The sequence below is a fragment of the Melampsora larici-populina genome (genome assembly GCF_000204055.1).
Source record: "Melampsora larici-populina 98AG31 unplaced genomic scaffold MELLAscaffold_1, whole genome shotgun sequence".
In the NCBI taxonomy this organism is placed as follows: domain Eukaryota; kingdom Fungi; phylum Basidiomycota; class Pucciniomycetes; order Pucciniales; family Melampsoraceae; genus Melampsora; species Melampsora laricis-populina.
The window spans coordinates 2,419,402-2,435,567 of record NW_006768765.1 but is presented as its reverse complement, the minus strand read 5'-3'; the positions used below and the strand labels follow the sequence as shown (position 1 = coordinate 2,435,567).

The window sequence follows — 16,166 nt, the reverse complement described above, 5'->3', positions numbered from 1 at the left end:
TTTAGAATCGATGAAAAAGTTGAAATTTGTATATTCTTCTAATCCAACTTAAACAAGCGGAGCAACAAAACAAGGTGTAAATAAGCAAGAGACAATACATTGAGAGTTTGATTTGATTGATGTCAAGTAAAAAACAAACAACTTATAAGGTTGCAATACTGATGATACAACTTACAAAGAAACCCTGAAGTTATATGAAGAAAACAAAAGGCAGATGACACTAATAGGAGTCAACTTTGCTTCTATATATCTTGTGAGTCTTATATAATATGATACAAAATACAAATTGAAGACAACCAAAAGAAAAGATAACCAAAAGAAAAGATGAGAGGAAAAGCTTTTGGATCTCCAGATTCCAAATTTCCTGTTCCACAAAGACTTCAAGACTGAAACCTTTGAACCTTATCTGTTAAGAATAAATATGACCAAGAACAAGCACCGTCTTCAAATCGAGACAAAAGACTGCGTAACAGAAACATCAACTCCTAATCCTAAATCTTCAATTAAATTCCAAACTTCTCTGATCCTTTAGGTTTCTCTTCTAATCCAAGTACCACACCAACCCAAGATCGAGTGGTAGGAACTTCCACTTCGGTTTCATGATCAAGTTCAAGTTCTCCATCAATTCCAATCCTTTCCCATCCTTCATCTTCTTCTATTCCTTCTTGTGGAAAATCAGATGTGGATGGTTCATCTGATAAAGCTATCACTCGAGAGATTGGTGGACAAACTAGTTCAAAGGAGTCTAGAGATAAACAAAGGATTAAAAAAAATCATTGATTAGTTTCTCGAAGTGATGATTTAAAAAGTATCCATTCATGATGCAGTTCTGATCAAGCTTACCAATTCGATTCTTGGCTGGTCGCTTCTCTACCATCACTTCTTCTAAAGACACAGCAGCTCTCCAGTTAACTTGTTCATTCAAAATTTCCGTTTCTTCAGACTGATCTGGATTCATATCATTCGAATTAGTATCGATGACTGGACGAACAGGTCGATCACAAGCAATAAGATTTGAATCTTCAACAGATGCAGCTTTCATACGTCGATGTCGTAAAGCAGCAATCTTATCTTCCTTTGAACTAGATTGAATATGATGATATGGAAGAGTGATGTTACTATTAGGTTGTAATTTGATGGCTGCTGCCCTTTGACGTTCGATGTGATGAATGGCCAATTGACGATGACGATGAGATGCACGTGCTAATTTGGCTTCCATTGTGATTGGGTTTGAAGTTGAGAGTTTGTTAAAGATTTAAAAAAAAGGTGAATGAGAATGAGATGAGAATGATGATTGACAAGTCGGAATTGGTAAGTGTTATCTTGGGATTGAGTTCAGCACTGACTTTGAGTAAAGTGCTTTGTTTGTAAAATGAACAAAGAGATTCCTACTACATAGTGGTAAACTCTGAGTCTCATGGTGACCAAATCGATAAGCTCTGCAATACAGAAGCTGTGTCATTGTATGCATTACACGTTCTACGTCATGTAAACTTGGGCGTCGATCAGAATTGGTTGAACCTGGATGTCGGTCAGTCTACATATCACCTCCTCTCGTTGCTTGATATGGAAAAGAAAGGCTCGACTTTTGTAACCATGCAGCGAGGAGTAATTTCACCATTCCACCCCCTGAATTGTTCTTTGGTATTGTGAGGAGGAGTCGGACTTGCACCTTCAAGCAGATGCCCCTGAAACACTATTGTCAGCGCTGACATGAACGCAATTTTTCAACTCTCCTATTCTCAAACACAAATAAAGTCACTTTTGATTAAAATACATTATGTATCCCGCTGATAAAGCACCACACAACACATAGTTGATCAACCCCATGAAAGAAACCTGAACAATCATTACTTTCATAATTCCTGCAATGTCTCTTAGTTGTGCGCAAGGGGAAAAGAAAGAGGAAATAAAGTTCAAATCACATTGCCATCATTTCTCACAAAAGGTGATTGCTATAAGAAATAAAAAAGTACTTGCACCAAGATTGATCAAATAAAAAAATCACAAAAATCACAACAACTGCAGGACATATCGGCAATACTTTTTATACAAATAAACGATTTATCAAGACACAACACCCACACTCAGACAGTGATATGGCAATACATATTGTGAGGAGTCATTCCAAGGTTGTCTCTTTAAGGTGATCAGATTCCAAGACCTATGAAGTTCGAAGGTTGTTCACAGATCACTTTGAGTCTTTGAACTAATCGTGCTAGTTCTACTCCCTCTACTGCTCGATGATCAGCCGAAAAACTTGCAAATAACATCAGTCGTGGTTCAGGTTGAGGACATGGGTCACGACTGAGACCACGGGCTATTGCTGATGCTAAGGCCATATCTGTTGGTCGATAACCCGGTAAGACTTGTACTTTCCCAAACGCTCCGATGCCTAGCTGACCCGTTGGGGGAATGACTGGATAGGTGTAAGCTAGAATGGCAGCCGAGCACTTTGTCAGCTTTTTCACATCCATCTCAAGCTCCAAATGTGATGGTTGTTTGGGTAAAAAAACGGCACTCAACTGCCACCAATGACTCCGATGTTACTCAGCGTGAACGTCCCAGGCCGATTCCCACCGAGCTCTTCAGGAAAAACTGGCAGCCGAGTGGTATCTGCCATCGTATCAACAAACTTCCGCAGTCGACGAACGTGATCAGCGATCTCATAAACGGTCTTCTGTTCCACATTAGGAATCAAGGGAGTAAGAAGACCCTGTGGACTACTGAGAGCGATTGAGATATCCGCAGCTTGACGTTGAACGAAGCAAGGTGGTTCGCCAAGCGTAGAACGAAAAATGGGCTCTGATCGAAGGGCATGTCCCATGGCTTTGATCAACAAGCTGAATAGTGTCAGGCGAGGTTTCGTGTTGGGTTCAGCGTTGGAGCTATTCAGCTCAAGTCTCACTCTTTCAAGTTCGGTGACATCAATTTGTTCTGAGTAGCCAAAGTGGGGGATTTTGAGAGCTTTAGACATGCTTCTAAACATCGCATGTCGAACGTCATTGAAGGGTACTCGTACACTCCCAGCTGTGGAGGGTGTTGGAAGTTCGGTAGATTCCAAAGGAGTAGAGGAGGACTCGTGTGATGATGTGGCTAGACGAGAAATGTATAGAAGCACATCCTCCTTTGTGACCCGCTGGTCCTTTCCGGTGCCAGTGATAGCCTCGATATTGATGCTGTGCTCCTTGGCGAGACGCCTTACGGCAGGCGTTGAGTGAACTAGACGAGGCTGGGTCGTCGTAATCGGTATGTTCAGATGTAGCTGTGGTTCAATTGGTTCTACCCTGGGTTCCACAACATTGGACTGAGTATCAGGTGGTGTGACAGTTTCGCCCTCCTGTTTCACTACGATCTCGCAAAGGGGGTGGCCGACTTTGACGACCTCGCCAACAGCACCGAACATTTGATGAATAGTACCCTCGAAAGGGCTTGTGATCTCGACTGTCGCTTTATCAGACTGTACCTCACAAATTGGATCGAATTCTGCGACATCTTGACCTGGTGCTACCAACCTAATAGGAACGGATGCAAGAAATCAGACAAAGTCAAATCTTGCAGACATATAGAAAAAAAAGAGTTATACCATTTCACAATCTCACAACCAGTGATTCCTTCCCCAATATCGGCCAACAGGAATGGTTTGATAGCATGACCAGGTAGAATTGAACTACGCTGAGGGGTTGTATAGGTCAGACAACGGACAAAAGTAAAACAGAGATGACGCGGGCTGGAGCGTGATGGTAAAGTTTTCGAGACGTAAGGACGTAGTGTTGATGAAGGATGAAGATGAAAAGAAGATTGAAGAATTCGAGGGTGAAGACGAAGGCGAGAAGACATGGTTAAGAAGTTTGAGTTTGAAGTTTTATATTTATTTTGAGTTTAGAAAACCCGGGAATGAAACTCACAACATACAGGCTCAGCTTATCATCAGTGCATCACACTTTGCGCATACATAACCAAAAAGAACAGCTCAAGAGGTTTTAACTCTTGACTCAGTTTTACAATCATCCACCAGACAACTCAACTCAACAAATCTTATAAAGAACCCACCTCAAAGTTATGATTGACCTGATTTCCATGAGCATAAAAGACCTACATGATTACAATTTACACATTAGCATCTTATCAAGTGGCTAGTGTCTTGCTCTTGGGTATGAAAGATCTGACACCAAATGAGCTACAAGATCTTGAGAGGTCTTTTGCATATATTGCATCAGCCTTCCAACTCTGATGTAGATAAAATAAAACCCCTGGACACTTTCAATTATTCGTTTAACCATCACAATCACTTACAAAACAAACAAAACACTGAAAGTTTTGGGAGATTGATGGGACTATGTATGGTGTGGATCCAATGGGATCATATGAGAGCGCAAAAGAGGGAGGAATATTTATAAAGGTCAATCATTTTTTTGAGTGAAGAATCAATGAGATTGAGCAAGGATAGGATGTCAAATGGTCTAGTCACCATGACACAGCCACCCAAGATGATGTTTTGTTTATTTTTGCCAACAAAAGCTTGTCTTTTCATAGTCATTCCCTGTACATCTCTCATACCAAAGCCACCATGCTCTGCAACTCCAATGGGATAGACAGGTATCTTTGGTGACCAAAAAAGCTATTGAATGTGTTGATATAGGTCATATTGTACTCCAAATTAGATAGGTATTACACTCAGACCTCCACAAAAAAGTCCTCAAGGACCCGTATCCTCTGATATCTGGCTGCGTCTTGGTCCACCAAGTTGATAGCCAGCCAGGTATGTTTTCTATACCAGCCAGTTCATGGAGTGACCACAAAGTACACTGGATTCCAGATGTTAATTGACTGTATGACTGAAGTCAATTGAGATTCATCTATTCTCTAGATTACAAGTATATCTCATCAAGTTTCATTGCACTTGAATTCCAAGAGTATGTTGACCCCATCAAACTTGTATTTTCCCAACCTAGTCTCATTAATCATGCACCCCCTCAAACATTTCAACTTTCTTCAATTTGTAAGCTTCAGCCTGATCAACAGGGGAATGCACATGGTGATCACATATAACAAACCTAGTTAGAAGTTACAAGCATTATCATCCTAATCCCCCTGAAAGATCAGCTTCTTGACAGAACAAAGTTTAAGAATCAATAAATACCCACACAATCAAAATACTGGACTTACAGTTCTCTCCAAACAAAGTCCTAGTTTATCTTATGAAAAGGCCTTTGATAGCACCTATTGACACATCTTTTTACCATAGCAACCAACTCATCCCACTTGACAAATATGTAAGAGGTATAGTTCATATACATAATCATTACTTAGCTCAAGGTATTCTGTTAAACTCAGCACAGTGGGACATGGCACCCTGTCCCAAAGCCAGCCCAAGTAGTATATACACTACACCAAATGACATCTTTACCCAGGGGTATAGAAAAGTAGTGTGAGCATAGAAAACTATGGGTGAAGTACTTTTCTATACCCATAGAGATAGTATCCTCTATGCCTAGACAGACCATTCTACCCTATACCTACAGTTGAAAATATTCACATGACCACAAGGACTGAATAGCAATCTAGAATCAAAGCCCTTCTTGAGTCTTGGCCAATGGGAAAGCACAGTCCATCAGTCATATTGTACATATGTAAAAAGTGTCCGTCAATCTGTGTAAGATTGTGCATACATACTCACATACCACCCACTTTGGTAAAAAAAAGTTGCATTAATAATCTAATGCAACTTTTACATCACGGTGAGAAAAATTCTCACCGTGTATGTATATGTAAAATCACACAAGAGTTTGATTGCTGGAGACGTTTGGTAACCAGATAGAAAGTGAAATGTGATCAACTTCTCAAGACCATTGATTACAATGATGTCTGTTACAAGTTGGTAAACAAGATCATTGGCTTCATCAAGTTCAATGATCAACCAAATCTCACTCTCCAATCATCACTCTCAACTTATCATTGTACCAGCTCTTGCTTGTAGACTTCAGTTCTTTTATGAACATTTTAAACTTTTGAACGTGATGATTGCGATGAAATTTGAATTCAATAAGTTTCAATGAAAAATGGAACACAGTTGAAATGAAAAGTTGAATCACAAAAAGTTAGGTTGGATGGTCAAGAAGCAGATAGTTGATGAGTTTGACAGGTTTTGAATTTGGAAAGTTTGAGAGTGATTGAGGTTGAGGTGAGGATGAGATGATGTTGGTCGTGATAAGCGATACAAAACGGACAAGTACGAGAAAATCAAGTAATACGTTGATCAGAAGAGAGTGATGCGAGAGGTCGCAGTTGCATTCATTTGAAAATATTCAACTTTTAGTCGTTTTCAAGAATGCGCACAATTTTTGCACATATGTGCAGAAATCCGCGTATCTCTTTTGTTGCATTTTTGTTTACCAAACAAGATTTTCGGGTGACATATGCAACCGAAAATCAGTGCAGCTTGTTGGTGGTGCGCAGTCGGTTGCACACGTCACACACCGGTTACCGAAGTGGGTGTACATTGCTGAACATGGTTGAGGATCTCTTTTATCAGCATAGAATTGTATTTTGGGATAAATATATCAAAAAACAGAAGATTGAGATTCTACGCACTGTAGAACTGCCTTTGGTTCCCACTACATACAGCTGAGTCAGCGCAAAGAGAATGCTCAATTTCTCAATCTCAAACATCTTACATAGGTGTATCAAAAGCATTTTTTATTGGTATAGAAAAGTACCCTACCAATAGTTTTCTATGCCCACACTACTTTTCTATACCCCTGGGTAAAGATGTCATTTGTTGGAAGGATGTTAAATTGAAGAGAGTCCCAGTGACCTAGAGTATTTTTTGTGTAACAAAGACAAAAATCCAAGTTCATGCATACACTCAACTCTCCAAAAATTGAGGCTTTGCTCTCAGGGAGTAGAAACAAACACTATACAAGAGAAAGGTTATGTGGATGAGACTGAGTATCTTGGCTTTCTAAGGTGTGCTGTGGCCCAGTGTGGATGTGCCAGGGCTAGCTCATCTGCATGCCACACATGCCAATTAACTTGACTCACAAGAAAACCCAGTTCATCTCCTTTTATATCTCCCCTGTGAATCTACACCACAAGGACACTTGGATGTCCAACGGATGTCCGAGTTTGCTTGGTGGGGGACGGACGTCCCCCCACAGCACACCGAGAAACGTCCGTCGGATTCCGACGTTCAGACACCTGAGCAGAGCCCATCGGGCTGCCCAGGACCCGCAAACGGACATCCATCTGACATCCCTCGAGGTTTGTCGTGAGGGTCAATGACTTCTCAATATTTCCCTGGACTTATGTAGGTTGTCCTGAAGAAAGCTACGGGTTGGGTTTCAGTTCGTTTATTTCAGATTTGTTTTGATCAACAACAGTGCATTTAAATTTCCTATTAAGCATTGTTATAAAAAAGATTTGTAATCTGAATGGCCAACTTTAATGAAATGATACAAACAAAAAGATGATAAAGACAAAGAAGTGATAAAACGATGAAATGATAAAAAGAATGATATCTATCACTGAAGCTGATAAGAATAATTGTCTTTTTCTCGATCATTGACTTGAATTGTAAGATTTGATGGATTCATCGTGTTCTGTAAATTGATCAATAACAAACTTTCATACCTTGTTTGGAATTCAAAGCAGACCAATTCCATTAACAACGACACCCGAGTAAGAAACAGCTGTAGATAGAAAAAGACTTACGATCAATCATTCTGGAGTTCATATCCATCATTTGCCTATTGAAGCATTGAAAGAAACATATTCATCTACATTAAAAGTTTCAAAAAAGTTTCCTCAAGGTTGGTTTATCGCCAATCAGTTGAAAGTCTTACTAGACAGAATTCAGAAATTGTTATGAAAAATGAATTGAGTGAAGGAAAGGTTGATGTTCCGATGCGATTGAAAATCAGATTAAGACTTTGGAGATTGGATTAGGTGTGAATGTAGTTGAAGAAAAAGAAAGGGGGAAGGGGATGTAGATCGAACGAGATCAAAGTGGAAGACGGAAACGAGAAGGAAGTGAGAGATGAAGGAGGATGAAGATTGCTTTGGTACAGGTCAAAGTGTCAAAGTCACCATGTGATGATGATGTCATTTGACCAAATCAGTTTTAAAATTTAACTGTCCTCCTCATCAAGGTCCTTTGCTGTGGTGCTAATTGGGCACCCAGTCTTGAGACTGCTGGTGGCTGTCCTGCCTCCATCATATGGCCAACAGACATTGGATCGCTAGCGGTTGTCTAGGGGTTGCTGTAAGGGTGTTCCATTGATTGGACATCCGTAGGTGATCCGAGCACAGTGTGCTCAAATCTCATCCTGGCGGGGACGACGCCAGAGCATCTTCAGGATGCGGCGCGGATATATTTGCATCCAGACGTCGAGCCAGCACCCCGTTAGTGGATGTCTGGTCGTGTCCCCAATTTGGGACATGCCCGATGCCCTGACGCAAATAAGTGTCTTTGTGGTGTATAGTTCATGGTCAGCAAACATCGTATGAGGCACTTGAGGACATAACCCGGCCCCGGATTGCCGGACCATGGACTCAATAAACTCGTGTCAGCAGTGGCCCGAGCGGGGCCGATCCCAACAGTGCTTTCGGGATGACCTGCTGTTGGTGAACGAAGTTGATTCGACTCAAATCATCACCACTTTTGATACCAGAATGAATATTGACCTGCTCGTAGAATCGAGCTTTCCTCCGATACATCGTCACTGAACAACCCAAGCGCGCTAATTGGTCTCGGCTTCTCAAACAAGTACGACTTGAGCCTATCGATTTTCTGACGAAATTTACGAAACTTGAACCCACTCATCAGTTCCAACAAGGAGTATGGTCAGCATTTCAACTAGTTATCCAGCTTTGAGCGGGTGAAAGTTTATCGGATCTGACTTATCAAAATTTGCATCAGAGCGTCACCTTGCATACCAACTTAGGGGATCTAAAGATTGAAATTTTCGCTGAAGCAGTTCCTCGGGCAGCTGAAGTAGGTAGCGTGGACTTTATCTGCTGTTCTCAAGTTTATAACTTCTCCAACGAACATTGAACACAATAATAATGCCATGTCGCCTTTCTTTCAGAATTTCTTGGCTCTGTGTGCCTCGGGATATTATGATGGCTGTATCTGGCATCGTAACATCAAGGGATTCATGATGTTAGTATAATTCAGAAGTTTGAATATAAAAGTAGATTCGAAGTAATATTTATTCATCAAAGGTTTCGTTTCTATATAGCCAAACAGGTGATCCAACTGGGACAGGGAAAGGTGGCCAATCGATATGGGGCAAGATGTTTGCAGACGAGATCAGATCAACACTAAAGTTCAATCAACGTGGAATTGTGGCTATGGCAAGCAGTGGACGTGATACAAACAAGTTGAGGGCAATTCCATGTTCTCTTTTTTCGGTAGTCTTGAAGTCCTGATCGAATGGCATTCTAGATCCCAATTTTTTATACTCTATGCCAAGCAGCCTCACCTTGATGGTAACTACACTATCATCGGAAGAGTCATCGACGGGGCTATCAATGGTACACTCGATCTCATGGAAAAGGTAGCCGTAAATGAAAAACACCGCCCCGTGCAGGAGATCAAAACAACTGGGGTGAGTCGTGATGAAATGACGATGATCGAATGCGATAGATCAAGTCGAATCAGTCCTTATTGATGTGGATCGGGTTGGTTATTACCCTATCTCCAATGTAGGTTACGATTCACGCGAACCCCATTGCGGACAAAGAAGCAGACCGGTGAAATCAAGGTGACACACCAGCCATTACCGCCCGTGATCGCTTTGACAGCACGCCAGCCATCCAGACGCAATTGGTTTTAATGGCGCCGAACGTATACCACGGCAACCTGGTACGATTCAGAAGGCCTCGCAAAACCGCCCTTTCGCGGCAAAGGAATAAGTCGCCTTCAACTCACCCATGCACTCTTAATTTTGCGTGGCAACCATACCATGGTGTTACACCCATATACCTCTCCCGCTTATCTACGTTTTTGTAATACTTGATACATAGTTTTTTGTCAGTCATGATTCAGATCTTGATCTATGTCAATGACCTCCAAGCTTGAAGCGCTAGAGACTGTCCCGCGTCACCCCGGCGAACATCAACATCTTGCCTCCGTCTAGCCTCTGCGCTCGTTTGTAAGTTATAGCGAGCATGTATAACCTCCAAGAACGACTTGGTGTGCTAATGCATGGTCAGGTGTATGATCCTCAATGGTCCTGTCGTGCGTCTCTCATTGCGCGGACAACTCGAAAAGAAGTGGTAACAACTAGCCAGTTTTGCGCGTATTTGACGGCAGCATGGCCTCTCTGACTCAGCTAGTGTTTAGTCCCCAGTAATAACTTCACAGGCCGTATCCGTAACTGCTGGCTGCGGCATCTGAGGTGTAAGGCCAAGATAATACTCAATTGAGATCTAGATCAAAGATCTCCTCACATTCTGACACTCCTTTGACCCGGATGATGACCAAGATACTTGGAACTAAACACGTTTTCGTAAATTGATATATGTATGTATGAGCAAAAAACTCGACGCACACCACCCAAAAAACGTTCTCGAAGAAATAGCATAAAACTGTCCGCATTGGTTCTGGAGATATACTCACGTGAACCGCAGTGTATCAAGGTCAACAACAGACAAGCAGAAAATGTATTTCAGGACTCCATCGAGTTGGTCAAATGCAGAAGATATGGCACAACAAGGGTGAAATTGTGAAAATTATGCAAGTACATGTATACAATTCCTCACAAAAGGAGGTTTAAATGTGCGTCTGAAATATGGTCAAAGAAGCAAAATTGAAGATGATGAAGAGCAAAATGCATGCACGTAGGGTGATGGACAAACATTGCGAAATGGAAAGGACGATCAAAGCACATCGCATCTTTCCTGAAAATTTGTACTAGGTGGAGTTTCTTTCCGATCGTAAATTCTTCAATAACGGACGTCCACCTCTGCCTTGTTCTAGTAAATTCCTTCTGGTAGGAGATGAGTTGAGGAGTTTGATCTTACTATTCCCACCAAGTCCTCTAGAGACTTCACTCCCTCCTATATCCACAGGAGATGGAATCATCCCACCAGTGGAGTATCCAAACGGTACAAACTTTCGTTCTTCGAGTTCCGCTTGAGCCTCCTCATCGTCAATCATCTTCCAAGTTGCTTCGATTGCACGTTCAATCACTCCATTCTCGTCTACTGCTCCTGAACCATTTAAACCGGGATGAGTAGGTCCGTTTTGTCCAAACTCGTAGTACAGTCGGGTGATATGATCGATGATCTTGTCAAGTCGCTTGCAGCGATCGTGAGCTCGTTTAGGTTGGCCAGTGGCCCTCAAACCTGTGATGATGGTACCCGCGATTGTGGTAGTGGTACCAAGAACCAGTGAAGCTGATGCAGAGTGTACGCTGTGAGCCATTGCCGTCGTAATTGCACCGGATGTAGTGATGAGAAGGGCTAGACACGTTGATATACTGGGGAAACAGTCGAGTGAGGAGTTCAAGTGATGTTGCAGAGAAAAAACGGGAAACAAAGATCAATTTTTGAGGTCTTGCTGCACAAGAAATCATCCTCGCTTCATATCGGGTCATAGAAAAGAGAAAGAACAATTGAGGCTATAGACCGACAGATTGTATCGATTGGCTGTGATGTGCTGATGTTCTAGCTCTGTCCAAGCTGAATCCAGGTCTGTAAGAAGCCACAACATGATGTTCGTCAGGGGATGCTCATTGCATTTCTGACAGTTTGAATATCATCTCGTCACGCACCTCCTTGAAGTCCTCGAAGCTTAGGAGGTAATGTGGGGGGTGGGTATCTGGCTCCTTTGGAAAACAGCCACCCGAGCTCTCGCGCCTGGTATAGCGCAACAAGCCAACGGAGGCGAAAAATGAAGAATCAATAGAGTCATGATGCTGTTGGACATGTTCAGACCTCCAATGAGCATCACTCTAATTTCGAGAACGTACTCGTGGCCAGATGGGGGGCTCAGCATGATTGTATCTCGGTTGCTCCTCGTGATTGATGAGAGCCGTACACTCGCTTTCAAGCCTAGACCCAAGCATTGGACCGTAGTCAGCTTCTGCGGAGACAGAAGCAGTCTTGAGACTCAAGCTTCGAACTTCATTGCGAGGCAGCCCGCATGAATTTCTGTTTTGTTCCGACATGGATCGACGATTGAGATGACTTGACAGTGAATATGATGGATGGGAGCTACACTAGATAGCCTGCGTAGTGGTATGATGGGCACCAGAGCTGGTACGTTTAAAGTAGGTAAAAGTAAAGCTAAGAGTCGAGAAGACTGCGACTTTAAATACGGTTCGGCTCAACTTGTCCTGCTCATTGAACAGGAGCTTCACTGACACCGTTTTACCTGATGTTCAAGGAAGATGAAAGTGATCGTTTTGCAGCGATCCTTGGAATGTGATCAAGATCAACAGTTTGCAGACAGGATTTCTGAGTGATCACATGATATCGGGAGCATCTCACACTTCGCCAGTATGATTAAAAGAAACGTACTAAACACCCGGGAAATCGACCAGTCTTTCAAAACCACATCAGATTACAAAAAGTGTTTTCCGGTGCTGGACAGGCGTTACTATTCCAGTGTATACACAACAGTCTAATGGTAGGAGCTCGTTCAACTCCTGAGAAATAAGCTTCTCATAGCCCCTAAGCTTACCAACAGTGCCTCTTCCGTTCGTACCGTTCGACTACCTTGGTGAGGCAAGGTATTGACCCAGTGATCGAACAAAAGTGAGGCATCTTCAGCGCTCAAATTCGGCGTCAGTGTTTCATCGGAGGCGATGCAAAGCTCTAAGCCGGATAATCCTCCGAAAGCTAGCAGCAGATGTCTGTCATTTGCGCGTAGATCGCCACGCCACAAATAAGTGAAGAAATAGTGAGTATCGTCATCAGGATTGCGGAAGTGAAAACTTAGATCTTTGCCGACTTGACAGGCGGGTTCTACGGCACCTTGAACCCGCCACATCATAGGAAGACCCCAGGGAAGTGGGGGATGAAACTGACTTGAAAGAACCCATATCCTGTAACGCTTCGGTGATGTTCTGGCCTCGCTCACTTGTGCCGATCGTCAAATCATACCCACCTGTCTTGAGATACGGGGATTCAGTGAATACCTTAGAGATACTAGTCGCGAGGCGAACTGAATAACCCCAATAGGTTCCAGATGTTTCGGTCGGTTGGCGCGGGGAAACTATACGAGCTATGAATTAAAGTCATGAGGAGAAAGGCTGCTTCAGCGAACATCGTCGGTCATAGAATCACAAATGATCGGATATGACGCATATTTACCGAGTCGTGCGGGTGAAGATGGTAGGTTGACAGTCACTCGCGCCCAGTCGGGTACAGAAACACCAGGGTCAAGTTTCACCTCAACTGGTTCAGCGAGTCCGACATCTACCCAAACCGTTGGTGATTGACCGTCTTTCTTTCTTTTATTGGGCTTATTTCCGGCAAGGTAATTGTCGGCTTTTTCTCGAGGAAGAACACATCCCTCCCGCCAAGGTGTTTGATGATCACGCCTGAAGTGATGGGGAAGATCAAGCGGAGGGAGCAAGCCCGCCAATCGCAGATCTGGATGTAAAGGAAACAAGGACTTGCGCAGATATCTGGCCAAAGTCATCTTGCACGAATGCAAGAGCTTAGAATGGTAATCGAGCCATATGTACGGGGGATTCAGTCGTATCGATTGATTAGCTAACTCACTGGGGACATTCGAGATACTCGAGAATACGAGCCATAAACTGACTGGGCTGAAATGGCTCTTCGCTCTGCTGGCCTTCATCGACGTCTCGGTATTTTCCACGAACATAATTTGAAGGCGCTATTGCGCTATCTGCAGGTAAAGTTTCTTCGAATATGACGATCTCGTCCACGCTGAAAATGGCGCAAGCCCTGGCAATCTGACCCCAAAGTGGTAGAAACATGTCAAGTAACCGTTATTGCAAAACCTTTCTAAGCATGACTCACCTGTCCAACCAACGCTGTCTTCAACTCCCAAGTTTGAGCATTGTTGACGATACTGCTAGGAAGAGCTATACTGATAGTATGATGTCGTCCTGCGCCGGTGGTTACGTTGGCAGATGGCTTGTGAGGTTTGTGTAGCTTGGTAAATTCATGCGTTGGATCTGAGGTGCCTGGTGCAGCGCTGAGGTCAACTTGTGAATGTATTTTTTGTTCGGGAAGATGACTGGATGTGTGGGCAGCGATTGTGGGCAGGGTATCGGTCTTTTTCTGCGTCGATGAGCCATTCACTTGACTTTTGACCTCGAGTATCTGATCGGAAACAATCTCGTCCGGCGGATCTGTCGCGACACCAGAAGTTTGTGCCGCCTTCGCAGCGGCTTTGACTTTGCCTGAGGATTTCCGACGTCGCTAGAGGGATTTCAGGACAGTCAGTTTGTGTTGCTACATCATAGGACACGGTCTGAGCTTACTTTTTTTGAAGGCTGGTCGGTTCCGTCCGTCATTCTCAACGGCTAAAACTTTTTGTGCTGACTTGAAGGTTTGAAGGTTTGAAATCGAGCTTGTACTTTCAAAATGTGTGTAAGGAGAAACTTTCCACCTTGACACAGCGGGATTTTTTTCCCCAGTGCTTTCGCTTTCACATATCGCACTAGTAATTACTAGTGCGATATGTGAAACTTGTCATGTATGTCTACTGTAGGGCTGTGACCCGGCCCCGGCCCCGGCCGGCCGAGTCTGCCCGACGTCTTTCCAGAGGCACACGGTACGTGCCCTGACATACGTGATTGAGGTCACAAAAGCCCTGCGGGCGCCTCGGGCGGGGCCGGGCCCCTCAAGGCCCACTGTACTTTTGCTGTGTTGACAAAATCTGTCTTTCTAAAATTCCTCCTGCAGCTCTTTTTGATTTTGATGTGGGCTCATATAGCTTCTACAAACCATCACACACACATAAACTTGCAATAAAAAACAAAATAATCACTGTATTGGCTGGTTTTAGCAGCTATAATGAGGTCAGGGTGTGCCTTGGTTGGCCCTGAGCACTTTCTGGATGCCTTCGGGTCTACTCAGGGTCGGGAAAAGCCACGGGGCCGGCCCTGAAACTTCAGGGCCGGGTCACAGCCCTAGTCTACTGTAAAATAACTTGTATCTTTTACATACTAGTGCTGTGACCCAGCCCTGAGTGTGACGGCGCGGCCCCGGGGCATCACCCCGCGTTGGGCAGACCGGAGTTGATCCAGAAAACACTCAGAGCCAACCAGGCCACACCCTGAATTGATTATAAGAGCTAAAAGGGGCCATGGAGGGGGATTTCTGGTGTTTATTGCACATCTAGGTGTATGAAATTGTATATAAACTTTATATCAGTCTACTCAGAGCTTGGAAAGAGCCATGGGACCCAAACTTAACCAAGTCCCAACGCTGGACTTAACCACTAACTCCAGCAAGGGACTTACAGCCAAAGTCAATTTTTTGGAGTGAGATCTGTTGGGGCTTTTCAACAAAAATTGGTGGCCTTATAAAACTTTTTTTTGTAATTCTGACATGGCAACTTAGTATTAGTAATATATTTATTTTTCTAAGTCCTTCAAGTTCTAGTTCTTCCACACTCTTGAAATTCAAGTTATAGAGTTGTAATATTCTTTTTATTAGATATGCTAATCACATGTTAAGTTCTTGTCAAAACCTTGGAGGTTTTGCTCTACAAAACCTCTCTGGTTGACAGAGTCTGATTTCAATGACACTGTCATAATTGGGGGTTTATTATGTGGAAAGTGGTATCCCAGAACATCAGCTGGAATTGTAATTGTGACTCATATGATAACTGCAACACTTTTTAAGTTCGCTTCAAATGGGATCCACAATTGGGATATACCAATGAGCATGAGGTTGAGCATCATTCTTGGTGGTGCTGCTGGATGCAGGGCAGGTGGGATTGTCCACAGCAAACATTACGCAGGCAACAAGTTTATGGCCTGGAAACACATCAAAATCTGGATCAAGAAGAAGACCACTGGACCTCCTGCTATGAAGGACGTCATTGATTGTACAATATCAGTTAAAACTGATAAAAACAACAAAGGAGGCCAAAGAGAGGGGCTTAACCACCATGTCACACCTCTATTTGATTTCCTTATGGTTTGTCCCCACCACCAACATATTTACCTCAG

The 16,166-nt window shown here is 43.2% G+C and overlaps 5 protein-coding genes across 5 annotated transcripts; 1 reads left to right on the top strand and 4 right to left on the bottom strand.

Annotated features, from left to right (window-relative positions):
• Window positions 1–3: 3 nt before the first annotated feature.
• MELLADRAFT_76334 (uncharacterized protein) lies at window positions 4–1,366 on the bottom strand (the record flags this gene model as incomplete). The annotated part of the gene is made up of 2 exons (XM_007403642.1): window positions 4–745; window positions 844–1,366. The coding sequence occupies 2 exons, from the start codon at window positions 1,217–1,219 to the stop codon at window positions 504–506; spliced, it is 618 nt and encodes a 205-aa protein (XP_007403704.1).
• A 535-nt stretch (window positions 1,367–1,901) lies between these two features.
• On the bottom strand, window positions 1,902–3,840 carry MELLADRAFT_114902 (uncharacterized protein; the record flags this gene model as incomplete). Its single annotated transcript, XM_007403641.1, has 3 exons — window positions 1,902–2,434; window positions 2,527–3,515; window positions 3,587–3,840. 3 exons carry the CDS (start codon window positions 3,838–3,840, stop codon window positions 2,151–2,153), a joined length of 1,527 nt encoding a protein of 508 aa, XP_007403703.1.
• A 5,001-nt stretch (window positions 3,841–8,841) lies between these two features.
• MELLADRAFT_87024 (uncharacterized protein) lies at window positions 8,842–9,760 on the top strand (the record flags this gene model as incomplete). The annotated part of the gene is made up of 6 exons (XM_007403916.1): window positions 8,842–8,844; window positions 8,921–8,995; window positions 9,090–9,163; window positions 9,243–9,383; window positions 9,449–9,611; window positions 9,713–9,760. 6 exons carry the CDS (start codon window positions 8,842–8,844, stop codon window positions 9,758–9,760), a joined length of 504 nt encoding a protein of 167 aa, XP_007403978.1.
• Window positions 9,761–10,363: 603 nt separating this feature from the next.
• Window positions 10,364–11,431, bottom strand: MELLADRAFT_87023 (uncharacterized protein; the record flags this gene model as incomplete). The annotated part of the gene is made up of 5 exons (XM_007403640.1): window positions 10,364–10,398; window positions 10,456–10,493; window positions 10,557–10,619; window positions 10,846–10,948; window positions 11,029–11,431. 5 exons carry the CDS (start codon window positions 11,429–11,431, stop codon window positions 10,364–10,366), a joined length of 642 nt encoding a protein of 213 aa, XP_007403702.1.
• A 1,218-nt stretch (window positions 11,432–12,649) lies between these two features.
• MELLADRAFT_32413 (uncharacterized protein) lies at window positions 12,650–14,091 on the bottom strand (the record flags this gene model as incomplete). Its single annotated transcript, XM_007403639.1, has 5 exons — window positions 12,650–12,863; window positions 13,039–13,234; window positions 13,387–13,640; window positions 13,738–13,934; window positions 14,002–14,091. Coding segments are annotated over 5 exons (951 nt in total), but the record flags the coding sequence as incomplete, so codon positions are not given.
• Window positions 14,092–16,166: the final 2,075 nt, after the last annotated feature.